Source organism: Podarcis tiliguerta (genome assembly GCF_965153285.1).
Source record: "Podarcis tiliguerta genome assembly, chromosome: 16".
Taxonomy (NCBI): domain Eukaryota; kingdom Metazoa; phylum Chordata; class Lepidosauria; order Squamata; family Lacertidae; genus Podarcis; species Podarcis tiliguerta.
Genome location: NC_139549.1, coordinates 5,284,497 through 5,312,472, shown reverse-complemented (window position 1 = coordinate 5,312,472; position 27,976 = coordinate 5,284,497). Strand labels below are relative to the sequence as shown.

Sequence of the window (27,976 nt, the reverse complement as noted above, 5' to 3'; positions counted from 1 at the left end):
ACAGTGGAATTTGCTGCCAAGGAGTGTGGTGGAGTCTCCTTCTTTGGAGGTCTTTAAGCAGAGGCTTGACAACCATATGTCAGGAATGCTCTGATGGTGTTTCCTGCTTGGCAGGGGGTTGGACTCGATGGCCCTTGTGGTCTCTTCCAACTCTATGATTCCATGATTCTATGATATAGCTCATTCTTCCTCCCTGAATTTATCCAGACTGCCACCCACCACTGTTTCCTGTGGCAAGGAGTTCCACAGTTTAACTCGGCGCTGCACGAAGAAGGACCGTATTTTATGTGTCCCGAATCTTAAATTCTGCTTCATCGGTTGTTCTGAGATGCTTCTCCGCCCCTCTAAGATGACTGTATTATTGCCATCTGAAATAGCACTCTTGAGCTATGGAGCAACAAAATAGGACAATTTTTTTAAAAAAAACATTTGTGGTATGAAAAGATGCAGGATGGCACCAGGAAATTCCGGGGAATGCCTCAATGGCAGGCGCCACAGCGTCCTTGTCTTTGTAGGTGCGAGCAAAGATCGAAAGTTGGGACGACGTATAACTGCCCACAACAATTCTAACGCTACAATTCCCAGATTCAGTCGGGGTCACTCTCAGTCATGAGTGCAAATATTCCTGAGTGCACAATTAAAACAGCTGTTATTTGAATGTGCCAAGAGTTGGTTTTATTTATTTAAGTAGTGGTGGCGGCAAGTAGGGCATTTTCCAAAGTTGTTTTTTTTAAAAAAAGAAAGCGCACGAGAGACAGGAGAGAGAGCAGGTCCCTGCCCTCTAGGAATCCACAATCTAAACTCCTGGAAAAAGAGAGTTTCAACAGAGGGCAGGAAAGGCTAACAGGACGAAACTGGGCCAAAAGTCGTTTAGCTTAGAATGGAATCAGCAGACTGAAATGTTCAAGGGAAAGATGAGGCTTGAAGGAGGAACTGAAGGAGGAAAGGTACGAGTGCCGTATAAGTGTTCTAGGAGGGAATTTAGAACCTTAGACGCGGGAGACACCCTAGAGGTCATCCATCTCAACCCCACTTTTGCTCAGGGTCGGGATCTTGCAAGCTGACCTTCCCAGCCTGTGCTTTTACATCCTACTGGCAAAAAGCAAAGCCACTGACCCCAGAGGCAGTCTCTGCTCCACCAGTGATCGGCTCTCACCTTTAGGGAGTCTCTTCTAGTGGTTATAGCCAAAATCTGCTTCCCCACAGTTGCTACCCATTTCTTGGGTTCACTGAGCCTGAAGGAGGAGGGAGACGGAGGCCTGCGAGCGTGCAGACTTTGGTGCCAAGGTGACCCTTTAAGGCTGCCGCCTGCATTAATCATGCAGATTGGGCAGCTGTGCATAATTTCCCTGACTTTGCATAATTTATTCTGCTTCCGCCATTGGTGAGGAGGGGCAACAAAGTTCTCAAGCCCCAAACGCAGGAGATCTTACTCAACAACTTCTTCCGCTCCTGCGATTCCACCAGGTGTTCGCTGTGCATATTTAAGCACATATTTGAGATGATGAGGACTAGACACTTGGGGCGTTAACATTAAAAAAAGAGAGAAACCTGATATTCTCAGTAACTCTTAAATATCTCATTCAGCCATTGCATTTCACAGTTGCAGTTTCTTGGACCAGTCCTCTTAATGCAATACTTATCATTATTCTTATCATATCATTATCATTCCCTGGTATTTGACGTTTGCAATTCTTTGGACGGTCCTGTTAATACAACACATTTTACAATTATTATCATTAAGTTTATTTGTCTATAAAATACTCGCGTGGAGGGAAATCAAGGCAGCCTCCAGGCAATGCAAACACAAACAATAAATTATTCTTAGCATTCCCTTGTATTTGACATTGGTAATTCAGGTCGTGTCAATGCAGCATTTTGTTTATTATTACTACTACCGGCAGTGTTGTTGTTTTTCTTAAAAAAATGTTTAGGGGTACTCTCCTTTTGACTCAAGAAAATCCCCATTTTATAGTTCAAATCGGGGGAAAGAAATACAGTCAATGGACAAAAGTAGATTTACAAAATATTTAGGGGTATCCTTGCCCTGAAAAAAGCACTATTGGTACCAACTCATTTTGACTCAAGAGTAGCCCTATGGAAAATAACAGAGCCAAGCCGACGGTGCCCTCTGTCCGTTTCCATTTTATTGTTTGAATGTTTTGAAAAAGTTCCTTTCGCCGGCTATTTTTTGCAAACGGCTTGGTGCTTGGCTGGGTTTTTTGTTTGCTTGCAAAATACGCACCATGTCACGAAGCAAATCAATCTCCCCCGGGAGGTCTACTCTGAGCAGGAGTTCCTACTCGCCTCGGGTGCCGCTCGCGACCCTCTGCAGCCCCTTCTCCTGGGGGGGGGGCTGAGCGCCTTCTCTCCCCCCCCCACACCCCTCCATCTCCGCCCCCCCAACATCCCATCCCACGCTCCTCCTGGAACAAAGGACGCCTCGCCTCGCCTCTTGGCACCGTGGCGCTCGTCTGGCTATAGATGGGGCTGTGGAGCCCCGACTCACCCCTTTCTCCCAGCGCCTGCCCACAGGAGAGAAAGGGGGGAGGAGGAGGGAGGAGGAAGGAAGGAGCAGGCGAGGCAAAGAGGGAGGGAGGGAGGGAGAGAGGGAGGGGGCGCCTCTCTCTCTCTCTCTCTCTCTCTCTCTCTCTCTCTCTCTCTCAGTAGGGATGTGCGCGCATCGCAAAGAGGTCCATGCCACCGGAGGTCTCTTGCGCTCCCTCTGAAAAGAAAGAGGAACAGGAGGGAGGAAGGAAGGAGGAAGGCAACGAGGAAATAAAGAGGGAGGGAGGGAGGAAAAAAAAGAGGGGGGAGCCATTTATTTATTTTCCCCCTCCTGCCTTTTTTCCCAAGCCTTCAGCTGCTTCCTCGTCTCCAGGAGACCAGCTTCGATTCTGATTTTTCCTCTCTCCTTTCTTTCTTTCTTCTCCTCCCCCCACCCCTCTTCCTCTCACCCACCCCCGTCCTCCCCCACCCCCTTTTTCCTGACGGCCACCCCCACCCCCCGAGGAATGATGAAAAAAACCAATTCTACCAAGCGGGTGAGTTTGCAGCCCGCTTTCTGAAGACCCCCCAAAAGCAGAAGGGTCATTGTCCAGTTTCTGTGAGATTGGAGGGGCGCGCGGTGGGGAGGGGGAAAACTGGGGTGTCAGAGCCTGCGTTTTTTCTGGATTATTGATTATTTGGTCGCTGTTGTTGTAAATATCGTTCCGATGCCCTTCGATTCGGCCCCCTTCCTCCAACAATTCAATTGCCTCCTATCTCTCCCCAGTAGCCCCCAGTAGCTGGGTCCTTTAAACTGGTACAGAAGCTGGATTGTCAAGTGTTTATTATTAAAACTGTGGGTTTGGGGGTGGGTGGTGTTTTGTTTTCCTTTGGTTTTTTGCATTAATTCTGGGAGTATTCGAAACAACAGGGAAACCCACCACCCTTACAGAAACAACGCAGGGTGCCTAGTCTCCAGATTTAAGACTGTTTACCGTGGTTAGAAAGGGGGGGGTAGAGATTCATTTGAAAACATCCAATTCTGTAGCCCCACATTTGCTCTTAGAAACGGGGCCTCGTGCGAATATGATCATTATTAGGACCGCTAATATTATGTTGTTATGCTGCGCGTTTTCAAAGGGTGAGAAAGCAGGGAAAACACGAAAATTGTGATGATTATTTTGTAAGGAAAAAAGGTGAAACGCCGAGTGGGTAGGGGAACAGATTGACACAGTCTGTTTCCTTACATAATGGATGTGGAGGCGGTGTGGGGTGGTGGTGGGGTGCCAGAGGGTTTTTAAAAAATTGTTTATTGATTTGTGCATCATCATCATCTCTCTCTCACACACAGAGAGAGGGACCGTTAGAATTGGGATTGTTTTGTTAGTTAGTTTAATAATAACAATAATAATAATAATAATAACTGCACACTTTCAAGGGAGGACGGCGGCTCAGAAAAGATTGCCAGCGGACTCTGCAGCGATAGAGGGGCCCTATCCTGCGGTCTCCGGGAAGGAAGGATGCAGGTTGGAGAGGCTTGAAATAAAAGACATTCCATCACAGTTTCCAATTCTCTCTCTTTTTCTCTCTCTCTGGCTTCTCTTTCCAGGGTCACCAGGATGGGAACCAGCAACCCACTCTGCTGGAGAAGGTGGGCTGGGTCCGGAAATTCTGTGGCAGAGGCATTTTCCGGGAGATCTGGAAAAACCGCTACGTGGTTCTGAAAGGGGACCAGCTGTACATCTCGGAGAAGGAGGTAGGATCTCTCTCTTGGAATCTCCTTGGAGGGCAGCCCTGCTCCCCCCACCCCAGAGAGAGATGGCAACCGTTTCCCACGCCCCCCACCCTCAGAGCCGGAGCTCCAAAACAGGAAATTGGGGGGGAGGAGGGAGGAGAGACCACTTGATTGAGACCTAGATTTTGCAAGTTGAAAAGGGGCAGCAATTTTTGAAGTCCGTGGAAGCGCGGCAGGCGCTATAGGGCTGCCCCCAAAGGACCCAGGCCCAGGGCCCTTGTGGGAATGTGGCGGCTCGTTCCCAGGATGTGGGGTCAAAGGTGATTAATGTTGAGAGGGGTCACTTGCTTGCCAGCAGCAGCAAGCAAGCAAAGGAGCCGACTCCTAGGGGCTGAGATCCCTTTGCCCCCCAATAAATATTTGAGGGGGCTGCCCCCTAAGTGGATGGGAATTGCCATTCAAATGGTGTGCATGTAATGTGTCTTGGAATTGATTGTGTGGGGCTTACCTGGCCCCTCAATGATCTATTCAGGTTGGCACCCCTGGCGGCAGGGAAATGGGTTCAAAAGCCCTTTGGTGTCTTCACAGCTGTTGGGGAGTGGGGACGGGTGGCCTCCTGGCTGAGGGACCCAGCACTCGCTTTTCACGCAGAAGGTCCCGGGTTCATTCCCGGCATCTCCTGGTCAGGCTGGGAAGGTCTGGAACCTGGGAGAGGAGCTGCCTGTCAGTGCAGACAATACTTAGCTTAATGGACACAGGTGGTCAGCGTAAGACAGCTTAGAGAGGGCCGCAGCTGAGGCCGGGAACATTTGCCCTCCATGCAGAAAGTCGCAGGTTCAGTCTCCAGGTAGACCCCCATCTCAAAACCCTGGAGCTGCCGGTCAGAGTAGACAATACTGAGATAGAAGGACCAACGGCCTCACTTGTATTAATATGGCTTTTTAGGTTCTTCCATTAACCGGCCCTTTATTCATATCCATGAGGACTAGTGCCCTGCTTTCTTCTTAGAGAAGAAATGAAGGAGGTACCAGACTCAGCGCCCAGGAAGAGAGCCGCTGCCTGTCAGTGTGGGCAGTACTGGGCTAGATAGACTGAGGGCCTGACTTATGGAATGGCAAGTTCCTGCCTTCTTATTCGCTAGTCCTTCCTTTGTGTTCCTGAGGACTAGAATCTTGCTTTGATTTAAAGGGAAGGCTGGTGGCTCTGCAGCTCAGCACTTGATTTGTGTTCCTGCGATGGTGCTCCCCTGGCTACTTGGCCAGAGCAATGGGCGCCATTATGGGTTTTCCATCCCGGGTGTCGGGAACATTGTTTGTCAGAGTTCGGTGGCGAAGGCTCTAGCTTCAATCCCTTGCTGGCAGCATCTCTGGGTAGGGATGGGAGAGGCCCTGAGGCCCTGGAGAGTTGCTGCCGATCCGTGTAGACAATACTGAACCAGATGGACCAGAGGTCTGAGAGCTTCCTGTATTTCTGTAGAGTTCTGCATTGTCAGCCATCCTTTCCTGAAAATTTGCATCTCGATTTTGAGGCTTGTTTCCTCCTGCGACAAAGGGCAGGTTAAATGCAAAGTCGTATGACACATCGCAGGCCCCCTAAGTGGAAATCTCTCCCTTAGCCTTGTTAAAACCTTCATCCTTTGCGGACGATTAACCTGAGCGAGCATTAACTTGGCTGCATTGCCATCAATGTGCCTGATGCTCTTACCTGTGCCCTCTTATTTCCACCATCGCCGTAACCCGTTTGCAAAAAAAAATAAATCCTGGGGCTAAAGAAATTATTTCATAAAATTTATGCGCCGCTCGATTGCGGGGGGAAACAAATCTCACAGGCTGTCGAGAAGAACTAGCAACAGTTTAAGACTTTTGAAAAGTTAAAATAGCAGTAGAGTAAAAACAGGATTAAAACTCACACCAGCCGGATATTGTTTTAGATTCTTTGTCTAATCAAAAATGCTTTTGGCAGGTGTGTGCAAAAAAAAGAAAAAGAAAAAAAAGGGCCTGCTATCAATAGGCAGGGAGTTCCACAGTGCATGTCCTTATTTATTATTTCCAAAGAAACTGCTTGGAAGTTGCACTCTGAGCTCCTAATTTTCAGGTAGACAGGAAACGGCAGCAATTTCTCGGTGGTGAGAGACAAAAAAAGCACTTTGCATGCAGCTGGGGACTATGAGGGTCTCGTTTCTAATAAGAGGTGATGTGGTTTAAACCTATTTTGCACATCCGGCCTTCTGGCCTGACTCTTCATGACCCTCAGTTTGTCATAGCAGCAGGAAGCCTAACTTTTATGCATTTGTTCTTCCTTCTTTTTTCACTTTGAGGTGTGTGTCGGGGGTTTTTTTGTAGCATAGTGCTGGGCAGATGGTGCTTTTTTCACTTGTGCGAGAAGGTCAGGTCCCTGCCCCCATCAGCTTGCATTCAGAATTAAGAGGCCGGGGTTAGGATGGGCAGGATAGCAGCGAGAGAAGAACACAGGGAGGGGGAAGGGGGCCGTGAATGGATGTAAACAGACACCGGGTCACCTGGGGGGGGGGTGACGCCTTAAAGCAGGGAGAGTTCCTAGTCTCCATGACTGGAGAAAGATTTCTGCAGAAAGATTTCTGCAGTCCACATGGGTTGCAAAGAAGGTTTGAAATTAGTCCTGTGTGAGGACCTGTTTTTGTAAATCTGCTTTTCCCACCCTTGTGGTCAGATAGGATTTGTTCCTCAGGAAGCCCTGGGAACCTGAAATTTTTGAGGTGGGTGGGGAGTTAATGGGAGAGCCCATTGCACCATTCCACCAATGTCTACTGTCTTCCTGGCTTTACACAATCTTGAGAAGGAAGGGCAGAGCGGGTTTGCATTTTCCTGTCCTCAGTTCCCGAGACAAACAGAACAGTGGACTGCCCCTAAGGCAGGGCTGAGGAATCGAGCAACCTTCATAATAATAATAATAATAATTTATTATTTGTACCGCGCCCATCTGGCTGGGTTTCCCTAGCCACTCTGGGCGGCTTCCACTGAGACTAAAAATACACTAAAATGTCACATATTAAAAACTTCCCTGAACAGGGCTGCTTTCAGATGTCTTCTGAATGTCAGGTAGTTGTTTATTGCTTTAACATCTGATGGGAGGGCGTTCCACAGGGCGGGCGCCACCACCGAGAAGGCCCTCTGCCTGGTTCCCTGTAGCTTTGCTTCTCGCAATGAGGGAACCGCCAGAAGGCCCTCGGAGCTGGACCTCAGCGTCCGGGCGGAACGATGGGGGTGGAGATGCTCCTTCAGGTCTACTGGGCCGAGGCTGTTTATAGAGACTCATAGAGTCGGAAAGGACTCTTGCAATGCAATTCAGATCTTTCTGGACCCTGACTCCTGTCCATTGGTTGTGCTGGGAGATGGAGCCCAGCAACGATTCCCTTCCTGCACTTCCCAGCCACTGGTATTCAGAATCATTGCCGCCTTCAGTTGTGGGGGCAGAGCGTAGCCACTAATAGAGCCTTCCCTTCCTCCACGAATCTTCCTCTTTTAAAGCCACCCAAGCTGGTGGCCATCACTGCATCCTGTGGCAGTGAGTTCCACAGATCACCGGTCTTGAAAGACCTACATTGGCTCCCAGTACGTTTCCGAGCACAATTCAAAGTGTTGGTGTTGACCTTGAAAGCCCTAAACGGCCTCGGTCCAGAATACCTGAAGGAGCGCCTCCACCCCCATCGTTCTACCCAGACATTGAGGTCCAGCTCCGAGGGCCTTCTGGCGGTTCCCTCACTGCAAAAAGCCAAGTTACAGGGAACCAGGCAGAGGGCCTTCTCGGTGTTGGCGCCCGCCTTGTGGAACGTCCTCCCATCAGATGTCAAAGAGATAAACAACTACCAGACTTTTAGAAGGCATCTGAAGGCAGCCCTGTTTAGGGAAGCTTTTAAAGTTTGATATATTGCAGTATTTTAATATTTTTTTGGAAGCCGCCCAGAGTGGCTGGGGAAGCCCAGCCAGATGGGTGGGGTCTAAATAATACTATTATTATTATTATTATTATTATTATTATTCCACAGTTCAACAGAAGAAGGACTTGGTTTTGCCTGTCCTGAAACATCCTCGTTAGATCCCCCCCCCCAAATTCCAGCATTATGGGAGAGGGAAGGAAAACTTTTCTCAGCATAACTTGGTCAACTTCTTTCACGTCTCCGCTTACTCACTTTTTCTGTAAACTGAAAAGTCCCCCCCCCCCAAGGTTTTTCGCGAGAAAAGGGTTCTCAGAAATAGGCTTTCGGAAGAGCGGGCGTTTTAATTACCATGAAACTGACCGGGCGCTTTGATGGCAGGAAACTAAGGCATTAGAAATGCAGAGAGGTGATTAGGCAGAAAGGCAGAGAACGGGGCGATCCGGTTACGGAGACACCCGATCTCCAGGGTGGGTGGGTGGCTCTCTCGATGGGTAGGCGGGCGCAGGTGGGGGCGAAGGGCTTGGAGGAAGGGGCTCGTTCGGGATCCGTCGTGCCTTAAGGCTGCGTTGCACGCCGTGCAATTTAAAGGCGCCCTGGTGCCACAAAAGACTGCTGGGAACTGTAGTTTATCCCTCATGGAGCTACAGTTCCCAGCAACCTTCGCAAAGTGCAGCTGCCAAGATTCTTTTTGGGGAATCATTTGCTATCCTAGAATTCGAAGGGACCGCCAAGGATCAACTAGATCAGCCTTTCTCAACCTGTGGGTCCCCAGATGTTGTTGAACTACAACTCCCATCACCCCTAGCTAGCAAGGCCAGAGCTCAGGGATGATGGGAGTTGAAGTCCAACAACATCTGGGGACCCACAGGTTGAGAACCGCTGCTCTAGATCAACCCCCTGCAATGCCCTCAAGAATCCCTGGCAGACGGGCATCCAAATTTTGCTTATAAATCTCCCATGAAGGAGAGTCCAGCGCCTTCCGAGGGAGTCTGTTCCACCCCCAAACAGCTCTTACCATCAGAAACGGTTACCTAATGTGTTTTGTTGGGATCTGCTTTCTTGTAATTTGAATCGGTTGGTTCGGGTTCTACCCTCCAGAGCAGGAGAAAACAAGCTTGCTCCATCCTCTGGGTGTCAGCTTTGATATTTGAAGACAGCCGTCATATCTCCTCTCAGTCTCCTATTATCCTGGCTAAATACCCCCAACCTCCTCATCCATCCCTCATCTGGCTTGGTTAATAATAATAATAATAATAATACAGTCATACCTCGGGGGTTATAGACACTTCGGGTTGTGCGATTTCGGGTTGCGCACCACGCCAAACCTGGAAGTACCGGAACAGGTTACTTTTGGGTTTTGGCGCTTGCGCATGCGCAGAAGCGCTAAATTGCGCTTTGCGCATGCGCAGGAGCGCCGAATTGCAACCCGCACGTGCGCAGACGTGGCGCTGCGGGTTGCAGATGCTGTGGGTTGCAAACGTGCCTCCCGCACAGATCACGTTTGCAACCCACAGCGTCCACTGTAATAATAATAATAATAATAATAATAATAATAATAATAATAATAATAATAATTTTTATTGGCTCAGGGCAGCTACCACCAAATATACAATACATTAAAAACACAAAATCAAACCATTAGTTTAAAATACAATTCAAATCACATTTAAAATAAAATTAAGTGGGAACCCACGAATCATAACCGTAGGGGTAAGGAATTAAAAGTGCACCAGGCCCGGCCACTCATGCTGGTCCCATATGGGCCGATAGAAATAGCCAAAGAGGCCACTTACATATAGTGTCCCATAGAAAGAAGGGGGTCAGACTGAACCCCGACCAAAGGCCTGGTGGAACAGCTCTATCTTGCAGGCCCTGCGGAAAGATGTCAAATCCTGCAGGGCCCTGGTTTCTTGTGACCGAGCATTCCACCAGACCGGGGCCAGGGCTGAAAAGGCCCTGGCCCTGGTCCAGGCCAGTCTAACCTCCCTGAGGACCTTCAAAGTATTATTGTTTGTGGACTGTAAGGTTCCCCGCGGGGCGTACCAGGAGAGGCGGTCCCGTAAGGCGGTTAAGAGTTGTGGAAGTCGAGTTTTGTGGTGCCAGTAGGCAGGGCAACCGATGTTCTCTTCCAGTCAACTGAGCTGCCATCTTTTACACCTGATGTTATTGTGGGGGCATCTCTAAGAGCCTACTTGTACTGAATGCCACTGGTCCATCAAGCTTAGTACTGCCTACACTGGCTGGCAGCAGTCGCTCTCCCAAGGTTTCAGGAAGGATGTATCTCCCAGCCTTTCAGGAACTGAAGTCAGGGCCTTCTGCATGCAAAGACAGTTTTCCGTTTCCATGATGAGTGGAATGTGAATGAATTTTATTATTACGGTCACAGACCAGTTCCGGCTCACTTACAATATCAGGAAAATCATTAAACACAACAGGAATACATTGAATTGCAATTGGGTATAACAGAGACAATTCAGATATAGTGGCAGTTAAAAACATATATTAAGTCTTGATCATTAAAATATAGCCTAAAATGGTCATTTAAAACCTTAGTCATTTTGGTAGTACAGCTTGTTCCCTGAGTTTTATGGCAGTCGCACAGAATTTGGCTACCCTTAGCCTGATCTCTAGATCCTATGAGTGGAATGTTTCATTTTTAAAATCATGCCTTACATCGAAATACGTAAGGTGTTTGTGTGTTCTTGATGGACTGGCCTGAGCCGAAGGATCCAGACTGAGCTGGGAGGACGTTCCCCTTCTATCAATGGTGGAATATTGAGTCCTTCCAGGAGGACTTGACTGGGAGGGACCTAGCCAACCAGGGTTTGTGAGATAACCTCGGGTTAGGCGTCCCTTGCTGCCTGGGCCTCAGTGTTGTAGCGGGTTGGTCTAGATGACCCTCTGGACCCCTTCCAACTCTAAAAAAGTCAATGATTCTCTGGCCTTCTCTCTTGGTCGCTGGCCCTCCAACTGCATGGTGTTCAGCCTCCTTTGCTGATTCTGAGCTTTCCTCTCATCCTCCCAGGATGCAGGCTTGTAAACAAGACTGGGTGTTCTCCATGCTAAAAATATTTCCGAAATTATTTGCCCAGGCAGCCCAAATCCTTGCACTAAGAAAATCTGTGACCCTGTGTGAGTCACACACACGAAGCAACTTCATGCGGTTGGTGATTTTTTTTGCTTAATTCCTTCTGCTACAAAACTCTCTTTCTGGTTGGCTCAGTCCGCAGAGCCTCTGAATCACAGGGTTGTGGGTTCGAATGCCACATTGGGCAAAAAGATTCCTGCAGTCCTGCAGGGTTAGACTAGATGAGCCTTTGAGGTCCTCCCAGCCCTGTGATTCTTTGTCGTCTGAGATTATGCCAGGCACTGCCGGAATGTTGTAAAAGTCTACCTTCGAACCCCTAAGAGTTAGAAATCTACTCTTTTTATTCCTGACCTCTCCCACTTAAAAGAAAGGAAAGTGGAAGAATGTAAGAGCCCTGCTGGATCAGATTAAATATTTCTCCAGTCCAGTATCAACGGGTGTCAACAGTGGCGTAGCGTGGGTTGTCAGCACCCGGGGCAAGGCAAGTAATTTGTGCCCCCTAACCCATGGATTTGCGCCCCCTAACCCATGGATTTGCGCCCCTAACCCTAACCCCCAGATGTTGCGCCCGGTGCGGCCGGCCCCCCCTGCACCCCCCACGCTACGCCACTGGGTGTCAATGGGGAAGGGAACTGAAGGCAAAAGAGGTAGACTGCCCCTAAACTTGGAGTTCCATTTAGACATTAGGGCTAACAGCCATTGTTAGGTCTCCTTCCCTGCCCCCAATAATAATAATAATAAATAAATAAACAATAAATTTTATTTATACCCTGCCCTCCCTGGCTAGAACCGGGCTCAGGGTGGCTAACACCAGTAAAATTGCAGTAAAAACATAAGGGGGGGGGGAGAACCAATTTAAAATACAGGTTAAAATGCAATTTAAAATGCAGCCTCATTTTAAAAGTAGCCCATAGATCAAAACCATAACAGAAGGGAAACATAAGGGTCAGACTGAGTCCAAACCAAAGGCCAGGAGGAACAGCTCTGTCTTGCAGGCCCTGCTGAAAGATTTCAAGTCCCGCAGGGCCCTGGTCTCTTGTGACAGAGCGTTCCACCAAGTCGGGGCCAGTACTGAAAAGGCCCTGGCCCTAGTTGAGACCAATCTAACCACCTTGCGACCTGGGACCTCCAAAGTGTTGTCATTTGTGGACTTTAAGGTCCTCCGCGGGGCAGACCAGGAGAGGCGGTCCCGTAGGTACATGGGTCCTAGGCCGCATAGGGCTTTAAAGGTCAAAACCAGCACCTTAAAACCCTGTACTCCACCGGGAGCCAGTGCAGCTGGTAAAGCAATGAATTTGTCTAATCTGATTTAAGAGCCATTTAAGCCAGCGGCCAATTGCAATACTGCAAATACGGCAAATTCAGTCCGGTTTGCAGGATGGTGAATTCCATTTATTTACGTATAGGTGATTGCAATTCTACCCCACCTTTTTTCCTCTAGGGAGCTCAAGGTGCCAGGCATAGTTCTCCCTCTGCTTATTCCCACAACAACCTTGTGAGGGAGGCCAAGCTGAGAAGGAGGGACTGGTCCCCAAGTGCACCCCGATGACCTCCATGGCTGAGTGGCAGAATTTGAACCCTGGTCTCTCCCAGGTCCTAGTCTGACACTCTAACCACTACACAACGCTGCCCCTATACACCCACCACCACCTTCTAGTTGCTGGGGGGGTGGCAGATTGGCACATAATCCGCTTTAACCAAGACCCTAGACTTGAGAGGCAGCCTGTTTCTGTTTTCCCTTTGGTCCTAAAAGCCCCCACCCCAACCCCAACCCCAAAATCTAGGGCTCAGCTTCACATGTCCTCAAAATGCCGCTTATTTTTTTTTGGGGGGGGGGCTGGGCGGTGGAGAGCGTTGATCCTTGCCCGCCACCTGACTTCACCTCTTGTAATTAATTCCAATAGCGTGCTAAAATGCATTTGATACAAGCCTTGGAGAAGGTGCGCAGATCGATGCCCCCGGAGAGCGAAAGTCTGTGTTTATTGATGTGTGTGAAAGAGGGCGGGGGGGGGCACTTTCAGCCATGGCCTCCGCTGCTCCCAGGGTGGAGAGGCGGAAGCTCACACAACCACACACACACACACACACACACACACACACACCTCTCCAAGACGGAAGGTTGCCAGATCCCTGCAGGCATGCACAAGCTTTTTGCTTTAAATTTTAATCCAACGTTAAAATTGTTCCATCCGTTTACTTAATGCACTAGCTCTTAGCAGATTCCCCCCAGCATTAAGTTTGGAGCACCTCTGCCGGTCAGTGTGGGTAATACTGACCCTGATGGACCCGTAGGCTTGACTCTGCAGAAGGCGTCTTAGGTTCTTGTTCGAACCGGCTGCTCATTCACAAGCTGTTCTGGCAAGTGAATGGCTTGCCAGTTATTGACCGATGGTAACAGTGACCATGAGGACTAGAATCTTACTTAATTTTTTTTATGGATGTAGCTCTGTAGTCCTGGGTTCAATCCCCAAAGATATCTCCAGATCGGGCTAGATGGACCGATAGTGTCTCGTTCAGCTTCCGATGTCCCGTTTACAAATCTGGAAAGAGTGCAGATGAGTTGGGGAAATCTCTGTGAATTTGTCCACTCCAAAGCCATCCCAAGTTGGTGGCCATTGCTGCCTCCTGTGGCAGGGAGTTCCGCAGTTTCAAGAAGTCCTTTCTATCTGTCCTTAATCTTCCAACTTTCAGCTTTACTGGATATCCCTGAATTCCACTGTTATGAGAGAGGGTGGAAAAAATTTCTCTATCTACTATCTCCATGATACGCATGATTTTATAAACTTCTATCATTTTGCCTCTTCCTCGCCGATTCTCTAAACTAAGAACTACCAAACTCTGCAACATTTTGTCGTAGGGAAGTCTCTCCATCCCCTTTTCTGAACCTTTCCCAGCTCTTCAGTACCCTTTCTGAGGTGAGGTGACCGGAACGGCGCACAATATTCCAAATTCGGCCACACCGCTGACCGGTATCGCGGCATTACGATATTGGCAATTTCCATTCCTTTACTCATGACCCCCAGCGTGGTAAACCTTCCCAATGACTCTCTCTCCTCTGCTTCCCAACGAACTGCTCCGATCACCAGCTCACAGGCATAGATTTTTGCGCTGCGATAGCCCAGCCGAGCTGCCCATGTGCTCACAGAGGCGCGCATGACATGCCCTTCCCCTTCCCCCAGATTGATTTGCGAGAGTTGAGCATGAGCTGTGTTAGGTCAACCTGACGTGAGCGGCAATCAATATCGCCGTCCCCTCCGTTCTGCAATGGAGAAAATTGCATTTATTTGCGGCTCCCTAGTTGGAATGAACATGGCGCTCCATTAAGCTGCCTCTGCCCTTGCTCTTTTTTCCCTCCCAAATCCCTGTGGTTTTGGAGGGCGTTAGGAGCGGTGCGATGGTGCGATGGTTCCCTTGTGGTGCAGACACACTTGTTTTGGGACGCCTCCCACTAGTCAGACGGGCCTTGCTAGCTTTAGGAACGCTACCAGAGGTTAGTAGCATTTGGGATTTTTTTAGCTTAGAGAAAAGGAAAATAAGAGCCAACACGTTTATAAAATTCTGCCTGGCATGGAGAAAGCAGACAGAGAAGAGTTTTCCCCTCTCTCTCTCTCTCTCTCTCTCTCTCTCTCGTTACACTAGAACTTGTGGAAATCTAAGGAAGCTGAATGTTGTGAGATTCAGGGTAGATTTCTTCCTGCAGCGCAGAATTAAACTTTGGAACTTCTTGCCGCAGCAGGCAGTGACAGACGTCAACCTAGAAGGCTTTAACAGAGGATTAGACAGATTCATGGAGAAGTGAGCTGCTAACTTGGCACTAGACTGAGATCTGGCTGGTAGGCTGTTGTTGTTTTCCCCCCCATGCGCAGCGAATGTGTCCGTTTGGAAATGGATTGCAGGACGGAAAGGGGAGGCTGACCGCAGGGTTCAAGCCCAACGTGGGTCCACGCTCTTCTGTGCCGGGGTTTAATTCCCTTTTTGGCTAATCTCTTCTCTGGGGACAAAAGGCTTTAGGAGCGAAGGCGGTGGTTTTATTTCACGTGTCGCAAATCCTGCGTTGGCTGCGGGTCTCAAGCGGCTTGAAGCGAGCTGTCCTGCCTTGAACACAGCAGAGATTCTGGCCCGGTTAAAAATAGACGGCGCTCATCCTCGCCCCCCTCCCGTTTGACTTTTTGTTCCTGTCCGCTTCCAAAATGCACCAGATAATAGTGCAGCGATGTTGGTTTTCCTTCTGCTAAACTGTAGGCGTGCTCATCCCCTCCCCAAAGCTGACTTTCGCAGATGGATTTAAGATATCCGTGTCGTTTTTAATTTCGTATTTTGCTTTTGTGGCTTTTCGGGCACCCTGCCCCACGATATTTCCGAGTGCGGGACGGTGTAAAACAAAGAAGTATCTTCCGTATGTACACGTCCATAGGAATACAGTAAACCTGAATCGTAGGTGCAGTCCACATACAGCAGTCATGTCCAAAGTCCGTTTAATCAATTTAATCCAGCACCCTCGTGGCAGTATACAGTGGTACCTCGGGTTAAGAACTTAATTCGTTCTGGAGGTCAGTTCTGAACCTGAAACTGTTCTTAACCTGAAGCACCACTTTAGCTAATGGGGCCTGCTGCTGCCGCCGTGCGATTTCTGTTCTCATCCCGAAGCAAAGTTCTTAACCCGAGGTACTATTTCTGGGTTAGCGGAGTCTGTAACCTGAAGCGTATGTAACCTGAAGCATATGTAACCTGAAGTGTATGTAACCCGAGGTACCACTGTATGTCCTGGGGTAAAATCCTAAAAATAACTCAACAACTTTGGGGTAAAATTGTAAAAAAATCTCAACAACCTCAATCCTAAAAACCTTGGTTGGCCCTCACGCATGTTCACTTCTTCAAATCTGGCCCTCTTTGAAAAAAGTTTGGGCACCCCACCAACAGAGTTTCAACCGTACGCTGTGAAGGCGAGCTGGCGGGGATCAGAGGCGAGTGGAAGCCACAAAAAAGAGCTCTCAAGTTATCGCAGGAAGTCAGGTTGCCCAGCAACCTCTTGCGGGAGCATCCTCACCGCCAGAGTCGGATTTAAGGAAGCGCAACCGATTTGGCCGCACTGGACACGGATCCTTGGGGAAGCTGCAAGGGATGCCACAACTGTGATTTAGAATGGGGCGCAAAAGGCTGGGGCACCGAATTTTGGCATCGCACCAGGCGCTGCTGAAATTTGAGACCTGCAAGGTCCGCCACTGCCTACCGCACCCCTGGCAAAAGGTGAGCCACTCAGAGGAGGGACTTGGCCAGAAAGACCAAAACTTGGAAGCAAGACCAATAGCTTAAAAGCTCTTTTTGCACTGGGTCCGCTTCGAGTTTCTAGCTTCCTCTCACATCTGAGCCTCCCGCTCACTGGCTCCCTTATAGCTGGCTAGCCGTGGGGCAACTCCAAAGGGAATTTTGGCTATACCTGGATGTTGCCTCTGTGCGTAACCTTTGGGACCAAACCCAAGTTGCCTGTGAATGCGCTTTCTCTGCTGCAAATTCCATTCGTTCCATTGGGAAGTCTCTGGTAAATGAATCCCGCGTTCTGGTTAGTGGGGTGTCATTTGCAGTCAGTACTCCTAACACTACTACTACTATTATTAGTAGTAGGGACGTGGGTGGCGCTGTGGGTTAAACCACAGAGCCTAGGACTTGCCGATCAGAAGGTCGGCGGTTCGAATCCCCGTGACGGGGTGAGTTCCTGTTGCTCGGTTCCTGCTCCTGCCAACCTAGCAGTTCGAAAGCATGTCAAAGTGCAAGTAGATAAATAGGTACCACTCTGGTGGGAAGGTAAATGGCTTTCCGTGCGCTGCTCTGGTTCTCCAGAAGCAGCTTAGTCATGCTGGCCACATGACCCGGAAGCTGTACGCCGGCTGCCTCGGCCAGTAAAGCGAGATGAGCGCCGCAACCCCAGAGTCGGCCACGACTGTACCTAACGGTCAGGGGTCCCTTTACCTTTACCTAGTAGTCATTTGCACTTTTAAAAGCAGCTGCACGCATGGTTAACTTATGGGATTTGCCGCCAAGAGAGGCATTGCCAAAGGTGGCAGTGCGTTCACCATATGGCTTCTAAATAACCAGGAAATGCTTTTCCACCTGTAAAACCTGAAAACTTTATTTATTTATTTTAAGGAAATGTTTGTCCACCTGGCCTGGCGGTTGTACTTTTTGCAATGACGGTGTATCCTGCAGAAATCTGCAGGTGTGGCTTCCCCAGCTATGGAGATAAACGTAACGCTTTCCAATTAATAATAAATAATAATTTTTTTATTTATACCCCACCCTTCCCGGTTTAAAAATTGGGCTCAAATGTGAAACAGTGAGTAAAATGTGATTTAAAAACAGCATAAAACCGCATAGAATACAACATAAAATGCAGCATCAATATCAATAAAATTCAAAAATTCTGGGGTCATTTTTTTTTGGTGGGGGGGAACCCCAGTCAGGAGACATTGAACGATCACTAGGGCTAACTGGTCAAGTTGGTCCTACTAGGGCCAGCAAGGAGACCAGGGAAGAATTTAAATGTGGGGTCCCAGAAAGGGTTTCTTCACAGAAGAGGAAAGGGAAAAGGGAATAGAGGATCAGGCTAATTCAAATTGAAGGCCAGGCGGAATAGCTCTGTCTTACAGGCCCTGCAGAAGGAGATCAAGTCCTGTGGGGCCCTAGTCTCGTGGGACAGAGCATTCCACCAGGTCGGAGCAATCACTGAGAAGGCCCTGGCCCTGGCGGAGGATAGTCTGGCATTGACACAACTGCAGTGGGAAGCTGAAAAGCTGGCAACCCTTTTTGGCTGGGATCCCACCTAGCGAGCAGAGAGGGCCGTGAGCAGATGGAGGAGTCGCTCTGCCTCTTCATCTCCAGGGTGCAATCCTCTTACACCCGCCATCCGAACGGGTGCAGTCAGCTGCTGAACTGCAGTGGGGACCAGGAGCCTTAGCCTCCCTGTGGGAACTACAGTTCCCAGAATGCTTTGTGGCTGGGGAAGTCAGAAGGCAGTGATTCCCACTCTAATCTGCTTTCGTCGCAATCAACGCTGTTTTCATTCTGCCGCATCTTGGTTTCCACCAAATGCTAACTTATTCTTCTTCCTGTCTTCCTATGCAACGCAATCGACTTGATTATTTGTGCACGTTACAAATGCCATTTACGCAAGTTACTGACGTCATGACTCATGAATGCTGGATGCAATTTAAATGTGAGGTGGCAGCAACCATAATCAATTACGTATTGTCTGCGGACTGAAAGCAGCAGCAGCAAATGCCAATCAATATTTGCTGGGTTGATTCCCATCACGTAGACAGGACAAATAAGTCAACATTGGCCATTTTGCTTCTGTCAGAATCCTCCAGTGTCTGATTTCGTTGTGTTAAGAGGAGTTTGGATTTGATATCCCGCTTTATCACTACCTGAAGGAGTCTCAAAGTGGCTAACAATCTCCTTTTCCCTTCCTCCCCCACAACAAACACTCTGTGAGGTGAGTGAGGCTGAGAGACTTCAAAGAAGTGTGACTGGCCCAAGGTCACCCAGCAGCTGCATGTGGAGGAGCGGGGAATCAAACCCAGTTCACCAGATTACGAGTCTACCGCTCTTAACCACTACACCAAGCTGGCTCCATAAGTCGGGATAGTTAAAACAGTTGAGGGTTTGTAGTGTATAGAGACAGAACCAGCAATCAATCGCAAATGAAAGACTCTCACTGAACTTGTGTCCCTCTGTGTATGTGTTTGTTATTCCCTGCCTGCAGGTAAAAGACGAGAAAAACATTCAGGAAGTGTTTGACTTGAACGATTACGAGAAATGCGAAGAGCTCAGGAAATCAAAAAGCAGAAGCAAAAAGAACTACAGCAAGTTCTCGCTCGCCCACTCCAAGGAGCCTGGGAACACAGTAGGTCTTCCCTATCGCCCCCACCCAGAGGGATTCCTGGCTCCTGGTTAAACTATGGAACTTCCTGCTGCAGGATGTGGCAGGAAAAGGATGGTCCTTCCAGCATCCTTGGACTCCAACTCCCATCAGCCCCCAGCCAAGGTGGCCAATGGTCTATCATCAGCCAGTCTCTTTATTACAGTCAGCGGCCAGTATTTTAAAATCTGTAAGCTAGTACCAGACAAAACAAGACAGAGAGCCATAGCAATACGATGACTAAATAACTGAAGCATACTATAGAATGCCAGGCGCAGAAAATAAAGCCGTAAGTTCGTTAAAATTAATCCCCAATTAGTTTTACTTGCTGCAGCGCAGTATTTAGCTCCCAGCTTAGAAGAGATGGATGCATCCCCGATTGGAGAGGAGTTTTAAAAAGCATAAAATTCACCTGATCGCCTGGGGAGTTTCTGTAAAAAGGAGTTTCCAATAAAAATCCGGCGTGAATCACAATAAAAGAGCAACGCATAAGAATAGATGCTTCTACCTCTCCAGATTTGCTAGGGAGTTTGTGTTGACAATGGGAGATTATGATTTTTTTTTTTTTTTTTTTTGCAGCTTCACCTCCTGTAGGCATAAGGTAACCCATCCAGCAAGGTTAAAGGAGCCAGACCAGCCGGGGATGGCCAGTGGTCAGCGGTTAGGGGAATTGGATGCCAGTGACACCTTGAGGCTTTGCAGACTCCCCAGTCCTGGGATAGTAAATGCACCCTAGGAAACCAGGATTTCGTCATTGATCAAAAGCTACAGAGCCACGAGTGAAGAATGGGTCTTCTTGGCTTGTATCTCCTTTAATGGGAGACAAGGAAGGGGTGTAATAAAGCAAGGTTTAAGCGATCCTCTCTCAGACACCATGGTTTTGCATTACTATTTATTTTAGTTTGAGAATTCATGCCCTGCTCAGCCAAAAAGGCTCCAGAAAAGCCTTAGCTACATTTTTTAAAAAATGACAACCTGACAGTCCTTGCCTGAACAGGTTTATAAACAAGAACGGCACACAAGGGGAAACGAACAAGGAGGGAAGAGGAAAAGTCAAAACTCAGGCAGAGATTTCCAAACAGTTGTCCTGATGGAAAAGGCCTTCTGCTTCCCATCTCTCCTGATGGGATGGCTTCCCCCCAGGTGGCAGGTGAGGGGAAAGGAGGCCTGAGGGAAGGCGCTTGCCGTAGCAGAGCTAATGGAGGGAGCTCTGCTTTCCAGAACTAGGCTGTCACCTGGGTGCTTCAAAAAACCAACCGAGTTGTAAGCGGGTTTTGTATTTCCATGCACTGTAAGGGATTCTCTCTTCCACTAAGAAGCTCTTAGGCGCTGGTGCATCTGATGTAGACGGAAGCCACCTTCCTTTGCCCCAGGATGGGTTTGTTGATGGCGTGACATTCTCAGCTGATGCGCGTTCCTTCTCTCCTAGGCACCTAACCTTGTCTTCCTGGCTGTGAGTCCTGAAGAAAAGGAGTCCTGGATCAACGCTCTCAACTCTGCGATAACTCGGGCCAAGAACCGCATCTTGGACGAGGCAAGTAACCTTTGGGGAATGAGGTGTTCATGGGCAGAGAATCTGCTTTGCATGAAGGTGGTCCCGGGTTCAGTGCCAGAAGGCATCTTCTGGGTAGGACTGTTGTTGTTGTTGTTTAGCCGTTTAGTTGTGTCCGACTCTTTGTGACCCCCTTTGTGAGTTTCTTCCCGCACAATCTGAAAGCAAACAAAACCACAGCACGCAAGGGGAAATGGACTGGTAGGGAAGAGGAAAACATTGCGCTTATGGCAGGCTAAACAAAGGGGCCTCTGCGGGTTGTAGTCTCCCACAGCGAAGCTTTTGAGACCCCCCCCTCCCCACTGCCTCCAAGATCCCTTTTGTTTCTCCACTGGTTGCCCCCCTTTCCAGCCATCCTCCCACCCACTGTAATCTGAGCTTATATAAAGAGCTGCCTCTGCTCGGAGTTTTAAACAGTGCGATTGAATTAAGGAACCCTTTTAAAGAAAGAAAATAGGAAGGAAGAAAGAAGAACCGAGACTACAGTCTGCTGTCTCCGATATCGCCGGGGCCATCTGTCTCTCTTTTTTGATCGCTCTGCCTTTGTGGGCTCGTGACTCATTCTGCATCTGCAGAGCAGGGCAGAATCGAGAGTGCTGCTTCCTCGCTGCTAAATTTAGGGGAAGGCCGAGGGGCGGCCACGGTGACAATTTATTGCTTTTATTTAAAGGCTGGGGTTGCGGTTCCGCCTTTTGATCCGTAATAATCCCCGGGGTCGGAGGCAGAGATGCTTCTGAATGCCGGTTGCTGTGACACCCAGGATGGAGATAGTGTTCCTCTTATGCTCAGATTCCACTCACTGGTTTCCAGTTGGGACACCTGGTCAGCCACTGGGAGGATAGGACGCTGGACTAAGTAGGCTCCCTTTGGCCTGAATCAGGAGCAGCAAGACCAAAGAAGAGATTTATCCACATGCTGCATTGTTAAACTGGGTGACAATGGCCACCTCCTTGCCTACAGACCGTCTTGGGTGCTGAGATGGGCAGAGGGCACCCTCTTGGTTGTTGCAGAGGCTCAGGGGATGGGGGGCCTTCCCTGTGGTGGCCCCTAAGCTGTGGAACATCCTCCCTGCAGAGATGTGCCCACCACCTTCATTGTACGCCTTCCAGAGGATGCTAAAGATGTACCGTATTTTTTGCTCTATAAGACTCACTTTTCCCCTCCTAAAAAGTAAGGGGAAATGTGTGTTCATCTTATGGAGCGAATGCAGGCTGCGCAGCTATCCCAGAATCCAGAACAGCAAGAGGGATTGCTGCTTTCACTGCGCACTGAGATTCAGAATATTTTTTTTCTTGTTTTCCTCCTCCAAAAACTAGGTGCGTCTTGTGGTCTGGTGCGCCTTATAGAGCAAAAAATACGGTACCTCTTTGCTCAGGCTTTTGGCACTCAGGGTGTGTGATTTTTTAAAACCCACCTTATTTTGTGATTGTTATTTTAAACTGATTTTAACACTATATTTTAATTGCTGTAACCCACCCTCGGACCTTAGGGTGAAGAGTGGCTAATTATTATCGTTGTCCTTAAATCTATTACCTCCAGCCCTTGGAATTTGCTCTGGGGTTGGCTGAGGTTGGGAACCTTAGGCCTGGGGGCCAAATGTAGCCTTGCAAATTCTCCTCCCAGGCAGAGGTGGAACCAAGGTCTCTGGTGCCCTAATCAAAGAGCTGTATCGCCGCCTCCCCTCGCTGGAAAATCACTTTACTGCAATAGCCACATTAGAAATTACAACATTTCACGCGACCCAGTTGCTTGAAACGTCTGGAGTAAGGGCAGGGAGGAAGGGCAGAAAAAATTGTACGACTTTGTGCCATAGTGCGAGAAGAATGGGAAGCTTCTCCTGTGTTTGATCTCAGTGCGACAGCAGCAGTGATCTCCCCAAACAAATACCGTATTTTTCGCCCTATAGGATGCACTTTTCCCCTCCAAAAATGAAGGGGAAATGTGTGTGCGTCCTATGGGGCGAATGCAGGCTTTCGCTGAAGCCTGGAGAGCCAGAGGGGTCAGTGCGCACCGACCCCTCTCGCTCTCCAGGCTTCAGGAAGCTATCCGCAAGTCTTGCAAGCCCGGTGGGAGGTCCCGCGGGCTCGCAAGGCTTGCGGGCAGCAGCCTGCAGCCCCAAAGCTCGGGGGACAGCGGGGAGGCGCAGCGTCGCCACCCGCTATTCCTCGACCTGGTCTGGAGGCTGGCGGGGCGGAGAAGCAAGCTTGCTTCTCCCCCCTGCCAGCCCCACAAGCTCGGGGGATAGCAGGGAGGTGGAGCACCACCACCCCGTTATTCCCCGACCTGATCTGGAGGCTGGCGGGGGGGGGGGGTAGAGAAGCAAGCTTGCTTCTCCCCCCCCCCACCAGCCCCCCAAACTCGGGGGACAGCGGGGCAAGCCGCTGCCCCACGGAGGCTAGAGAGACTGTCCCTGAAGGCAGAAGAGGGAGACGGAGCGCTCCGTCTCCCTCTTCTAGCTTGGGGATGGCTGCGCAAACCTGGGGGGGAAATAAAATTTTTCCCTTGATTCCCCCCCCCCCCCCAAAAAAAAACTAGGTGCGTCCTATGGGCCGGTGCGTCCTATAGGGCGAAAAATATGGTACATCATATGCTTCATAGTCCAATAGGTGGTTTTTGAGCCCCTGGTAGGAACTGGTTTCACCAACTCCTAGGTATACCTCTGTGCCCAGGCCACACCCCTCACCAGCTGTTTTGCACCCCCACTGAATGTTTTTTCCTGTCCTTGATCCCTGGTCATGCTGTCTGCTTGCCTGATAATAATAATAATAAAAATATATTTATACCCTGCCCTCCCCAGCAAAGACCGGGCTCAGGGCAGCTAACACCAGGTATAAAACAATTGATTAAAATAAAACTTAAAAACAAGATTAAAATACAACATCAAAATGCAGCCTCATTTCAGTAGAAACTCAAATTAAAAACTTTTTGGGGATGAAAACATCAAATCTTCACCAAGGCCAACTATCCAGACTGGTCCTACGTGGGCCAGAAAAAAAAGCCAAGGAAGTCCCCAAATAGGAGTTCCATCACAGAAGGAGAAAGGAAAAAGGATAGAGGGGGAAGGGATCAAGTTGATTCCAAGCCAAAGGCCAGGCGGAACAACTCTGTGTTATAGACCCTGCAGAAAGAAATCAGATCCTGCAGGGCCCTGGTCTCATGAGACAGAGCGTTCCACTGGAGCCAGTGTTGAACTGGCCCTGGCTATGGATGGATGACAGAGGGGTGTTTGTGTGTAGCAACTAGCCCACTGTAGAAAAGAAAAATGTTACATTCCCTTGTCTGCCCAGTTTCCTCACTGGCCTTGTCTACCTCCAGAATGTGGTCCCTCAAGACAGCTGCCTGGAAGGGAAATGGCCCTTGCTAGGGAATGTGCTGCGCTAGGGCGACAGAGCCCTTGAATCCACTTTGGATGCGCCGACTGACATTCCAGAATGGGCTCCAATCCGGGAAAATTCTGACTGCCTGGAGGCGGCCATTGGCCCAACAGGTTTAGCAGAATGATGCTCAGCTTTGACCAAAGTGCGCTTGCACCTTCATGCCTGGAATGTTGGCCGGCAACACACTTCTGAGCAGCGCCTGTCTCTCCAGAAGCCCTGCAAATTCTGGAGCCTCTGCCAGCAGTCGAGCCGTTTTCGACCCCGAAAGAGATTCCAGCTAATTGTTGCGGGTAATGAATACGCCGCAGAGTTCCAGGCTAAGCTGACGGATCAGCCCCTTGCAGGGAGCCAAAACGAGAGGGATAAATTATTCACCGCGATCCACCGCGCTGGCCTGTCGTCGTGACAAACTGACGGTGGGTGTGCTTGTGTTGCATTTCAGGTGACCGTGGAGGAGGAGAGCTTCCTTGCCCACCCGACTCGCGACAGGGCCAAGATCCAGCACTCTAGGCGGCCGCCGACCAGGGGGCATTTGATGGCTGTGGTACGTTAAGGCGGATTTCCTGCTTCCGTTAACGGCGCACACTCAGAACTGGACACGGGAAATATATACGTGCATCTCATCTTATGCAAGGGTTCGGTTCCGAGGGTCCGATGCACACACAAAAAGGCAGATTTTCAAACCGCCCCGTGTGAGCATATCTAGACTCCAGAAACTAGCACATTGTGCAGATCTCGCTCCCCAAGCAAGGCAGAGAGCTCAAAAGCTTCCCGCAAAACGCAGCATGGAAAAAGCTTTCAAGCTCTCTGCCTCATTTGCCCGCTCGGCACACTGGCTCCAGGTTACAGATGCTCATGCGAGATCTCACAGGAACTCAGGTGGCCCCACGTGATCTCATGAGAGCATCTCGGAGCCTGTGCGCTGAGTGGGGCTTGCCCAAGCAAGGCAGAGACCTCAAACAGGCTTTTCACGCCATGAAAACCCGGCGCAAAAAGAGCTTTCAAGCTCTCTGTGTTGCTTGCTTTTAACTTGCAGAATTCGAACCAGCCGGACTTCAACCACTTATGTCTGAAACTGAGCAAATTAAGTGCACATCAGATGACAATTGCTGGAAATCACGGGAGACGTGGTTGTGTTCAGGCCCTGGTTGCAGGTTTCCCATTGAGGCATCTGGTTGGCCACTGTGAAAACAGGATGCTGGACTAGATGGGCCACTGGCCTGATCCAGCAACAGGCTCTGCTTATGTTTGTATTCGATCCCTGTTTTGTGTGTGTGTGTGTGTGTGTGTGTGTGTGTGTGTCAGATGGCATAAGCATGCATGTTTTGCTTTGTTTTGTTTATACACATGCAAAAGTTGACTGATTCATTGGGCATAGGAAGTAGCAACTATGGACCAGAGCCAAATTCTTCATTTCTGTCCTTGGTATTGGGTTACCTGGCACAAAAAGAGCATTGAAGCTCTGTGCCTTGCTGCAGAGGGGTTATTTTGGCATGCCAGCTCTAGAAGACACGGGGTGGTTTGTGTCCATGTCCTTTTGTGTTTACCTGCCATCCCAGGAACGTGACCCCTGCGTAAGATGCGACCGCACTGTTGTATCAGTGGGTTGATTTGTGATGCCTCCAAAATAATTCTCAAAACACGTAGCCTTTATCTCTCTCTCTCTCTCTTCCTGCCCCACGACCTCTGTAGGCATCTACCTCAACGTCTGACGGAATGTTGACCCTCGATTTGATCCAGGAGGAGGACGCTTCCCCGGAAGACCACGGCACCTGCGAGGAGAGCTTCCGGGTGGACCTGGACAAATCGGTGGCCCACCTCTCGGCCGGGCGGCGGCGTTCGGATTCCGAGAACGTGAAGCCCGCGGAGAAAAGCCGGACGAACAGCCTCCCGAGGCGGGAGGTGGCCTCTTGGGACAAGTTCTCTCAGCGCACCGACTCCTTTGAGAAGGGTACCATGTACACCCCTCAGGTTCCGAAGAAGCTCTCCCACCTGGAGAAAAACAAATGTGCCTCCATGGAGGAGATCCTGTCGTGCCGGGACTCTTCCTCGGCGCACCGGGCGGTGCTGCGGAAAGGGCTGGAGGAGCAGCTGGCTTCGGCCGGGCCAGAGCAGCTGGGCCGGATCCAGGAACTCGTTGCGTTGAAACTTGAAAAGACCCAGGAACTGCTGGCGGAGGTGAGGGGCTACGCCGAGGGGAAACGGAAGGCCAAGGACCCCGCTTCTGCCGCCGCCACCACCGCCACTGCCTCCTCTCCCTCCTCCTCCTCGTCTTCTTCCAAGTTGGACTCGGAGGCCATCTTGCAGGAGACGGAGCGGCTGCTTGGGGAGGCCTCGTCCAACTGGAGCCAGGCTCAGAAAGTGCTGCAGGAGGTTCAGGAACTGAGGGGCCTGTACAAGCAGCTGGAACTGCAGCTCTCAGACCCCAAATCCAAACAGAACGCGCAATCCCAGTACAGGAAAAGTATGATGTGAACGGAGGCCCGTTTTGGGCCCTCTTAGGCGGGAAGGACAGGGTGTTAGGGCGGCTAGGAAGAGGGTCAAAAGGGTTGGTATGTACCTTTTTCTTACCACTATTATTATTTACAGTGTTTGATGCTGACGAGGTGCCTGTTCTCATCCAATCCTAATTTCTCACCAGTTTGATTTGCTGCCCTTCTTTTGCCCCCTATCACCCCCCTCCCTTTCCCCTTCTCCAGCCCCAGACAAACACATTCCAATAAATCAGTTTGTATCCATGCTTTTAAATTTATTTTGGGGGGTTTCGTTTTCCTCAGCTTTCTCTCGCTCTAAAACAATATCGAGCCTCTTTTTTCAAAGAGGATAAAGGATTCGAGGTTTGTGGCAGGAGGGCTTAATTTTTCTTTTGTAGTTTGGTGGCAGGGAACAGACTCTGGCTCAATAATTTCTTTCTGGAGAAGGCTTCCAAATGGAAACTGTTGAGGTCCTCAACCTGAGCAAAGAGAGGATGGAGCAGATGAGAGCATCCCAGGAGCTTTCTCCAGAAATCCCTGGAGATTTAGATTGACTTTGGGGCCCAGGATGTGGGTTTCTTCCCACAAAACAGCAGATTTAATCCGCTACTAGTCCCTCCACATCCAGATCTCTCTCGCTCTACAATATCTGCTCTTGGGGCTCTCACTCCGAGCCACTCTGCTATTTGGGCGGTTGTTCCTTTGCCCACAGTGCCCACCTTGGCCTGCGCCCAAAACCCTGCCACAAAGGTGGCCTTAGACTATGCAGAAAAATCATCTAAGTTTCCCTGATGTTTCCAAACCAAATCAATTCAGCTCTGTGCTTGAGCACAACGTCAGCCCAGTTCTTAAAACTTTTATCTGACTGTTCTTGCTCTCTGGTGGAATTCTGGTTGTCTTTTAAGTTCTACATGACCGGCAACGGAGTTTTTGGGTACACATTCATGAGTCATGCTAAACAACAACAACACACATTGATGTCGCCGATTGGCCTGTTCATACGGCATCCCACGCAGCCTTCCTAAAAGCTGCTTTGTACAGTCAAATGCAGCTCACGAGTTAGCAAAGCACGTGACTCAGTTTGCAAGAAAAGCTGTGACTCACGAGATCTCGGATCCTTCATCAGAGTTCTCACGTTGCAAGAGGCCTGTAGGCAGATTCTGCCCTTCTCATGATGTTAGTTTCTTGCGTGGCTTCAAGGATATGTTTCATCGCCCGTATCTTTGCAAATGCAATGTGCAAAAGGGCCCCAATCATTCCTGGTAACCAACACCAAGTCCTCTCTCCTCTCGTCCAAGAGCAGAGAGTTTTGTTTCCTCTTTGCTTTGTCTTCCCTTCAGTGATACTGGTGCAAAACAGATACGAAGGAGCTCAAGGGTAGGTCTCAGTTCGTTGTGGCCCTCTCTCTACTGCTCAATGGATTGCAAACCCA

At 49.5% G+C, this 27,976-nt stretch overlaps 2 protein-coding genes across 2 annotated transcripts in view; one reads left to right on the top strand and one right to left on the bottom strand.

Annotated features, from left to right (window-relative positions):
• LOC310666130 (intelectin-like protein) overlaps nucleotides 1–27,976 on the bottom strand; it is an 814,635-nt gene that overhangs the window by 428,614 nt on the left and 358,045 nt on the right. The window lies entirely within an intron of this gene.
• PLEKHO1 (pleckstrin homology domain containing O1) lies at nucleotides 2,449–26,808 on the top strand. Its single transcript, XM_083416675.1, has 6 exons — nucleotides 2,449–3,044; nucleotides 4,097–4,243; nucleotides 18,986–19,126; nucleotides 20,571–20,675; nucleotides 24,513–24,614; nucleotides 25,763–26,808. The coding sequence occupies exons 1-6, from the start codon at nucleotides 3,015–3,017 to the stop codon at nucleotides 26,543–26,545; spliced, it is 1,308 nt and encodes a 435-aa protein (XP_083272801.1). The 5' UTR covers nucleotides 2,449–3,014; the 3' UTR covers nucleotides 26,546–26,808.

What these genes read in the sequence shown, in the direction of transcription:
- PLEKHO1 (XM_083416675.1), top strand. Translation starts at nt 3,015, where the DNA reads ATGATGAAAAAAACCAATTCTACCAAGCGG. An exon ending in CCAAGGAGCCTGGGAACACA is followed by an intron (nt 19,127 to 20,570) that starts GTAGGTCTTCCC and finishes CTTCTCTCCTAG; the next exon opens with GCACCTAACCTTGTCTTCCT. An exon ending in AGAACCGCATCTTGGACGAG is followed by an intron (nt 20,676 to 24,512) that starts GCAAGTAACCTT and finishes GTTGCATTTCAG; the next exon opens with GTGACCGTGGAGGAGGAGAG.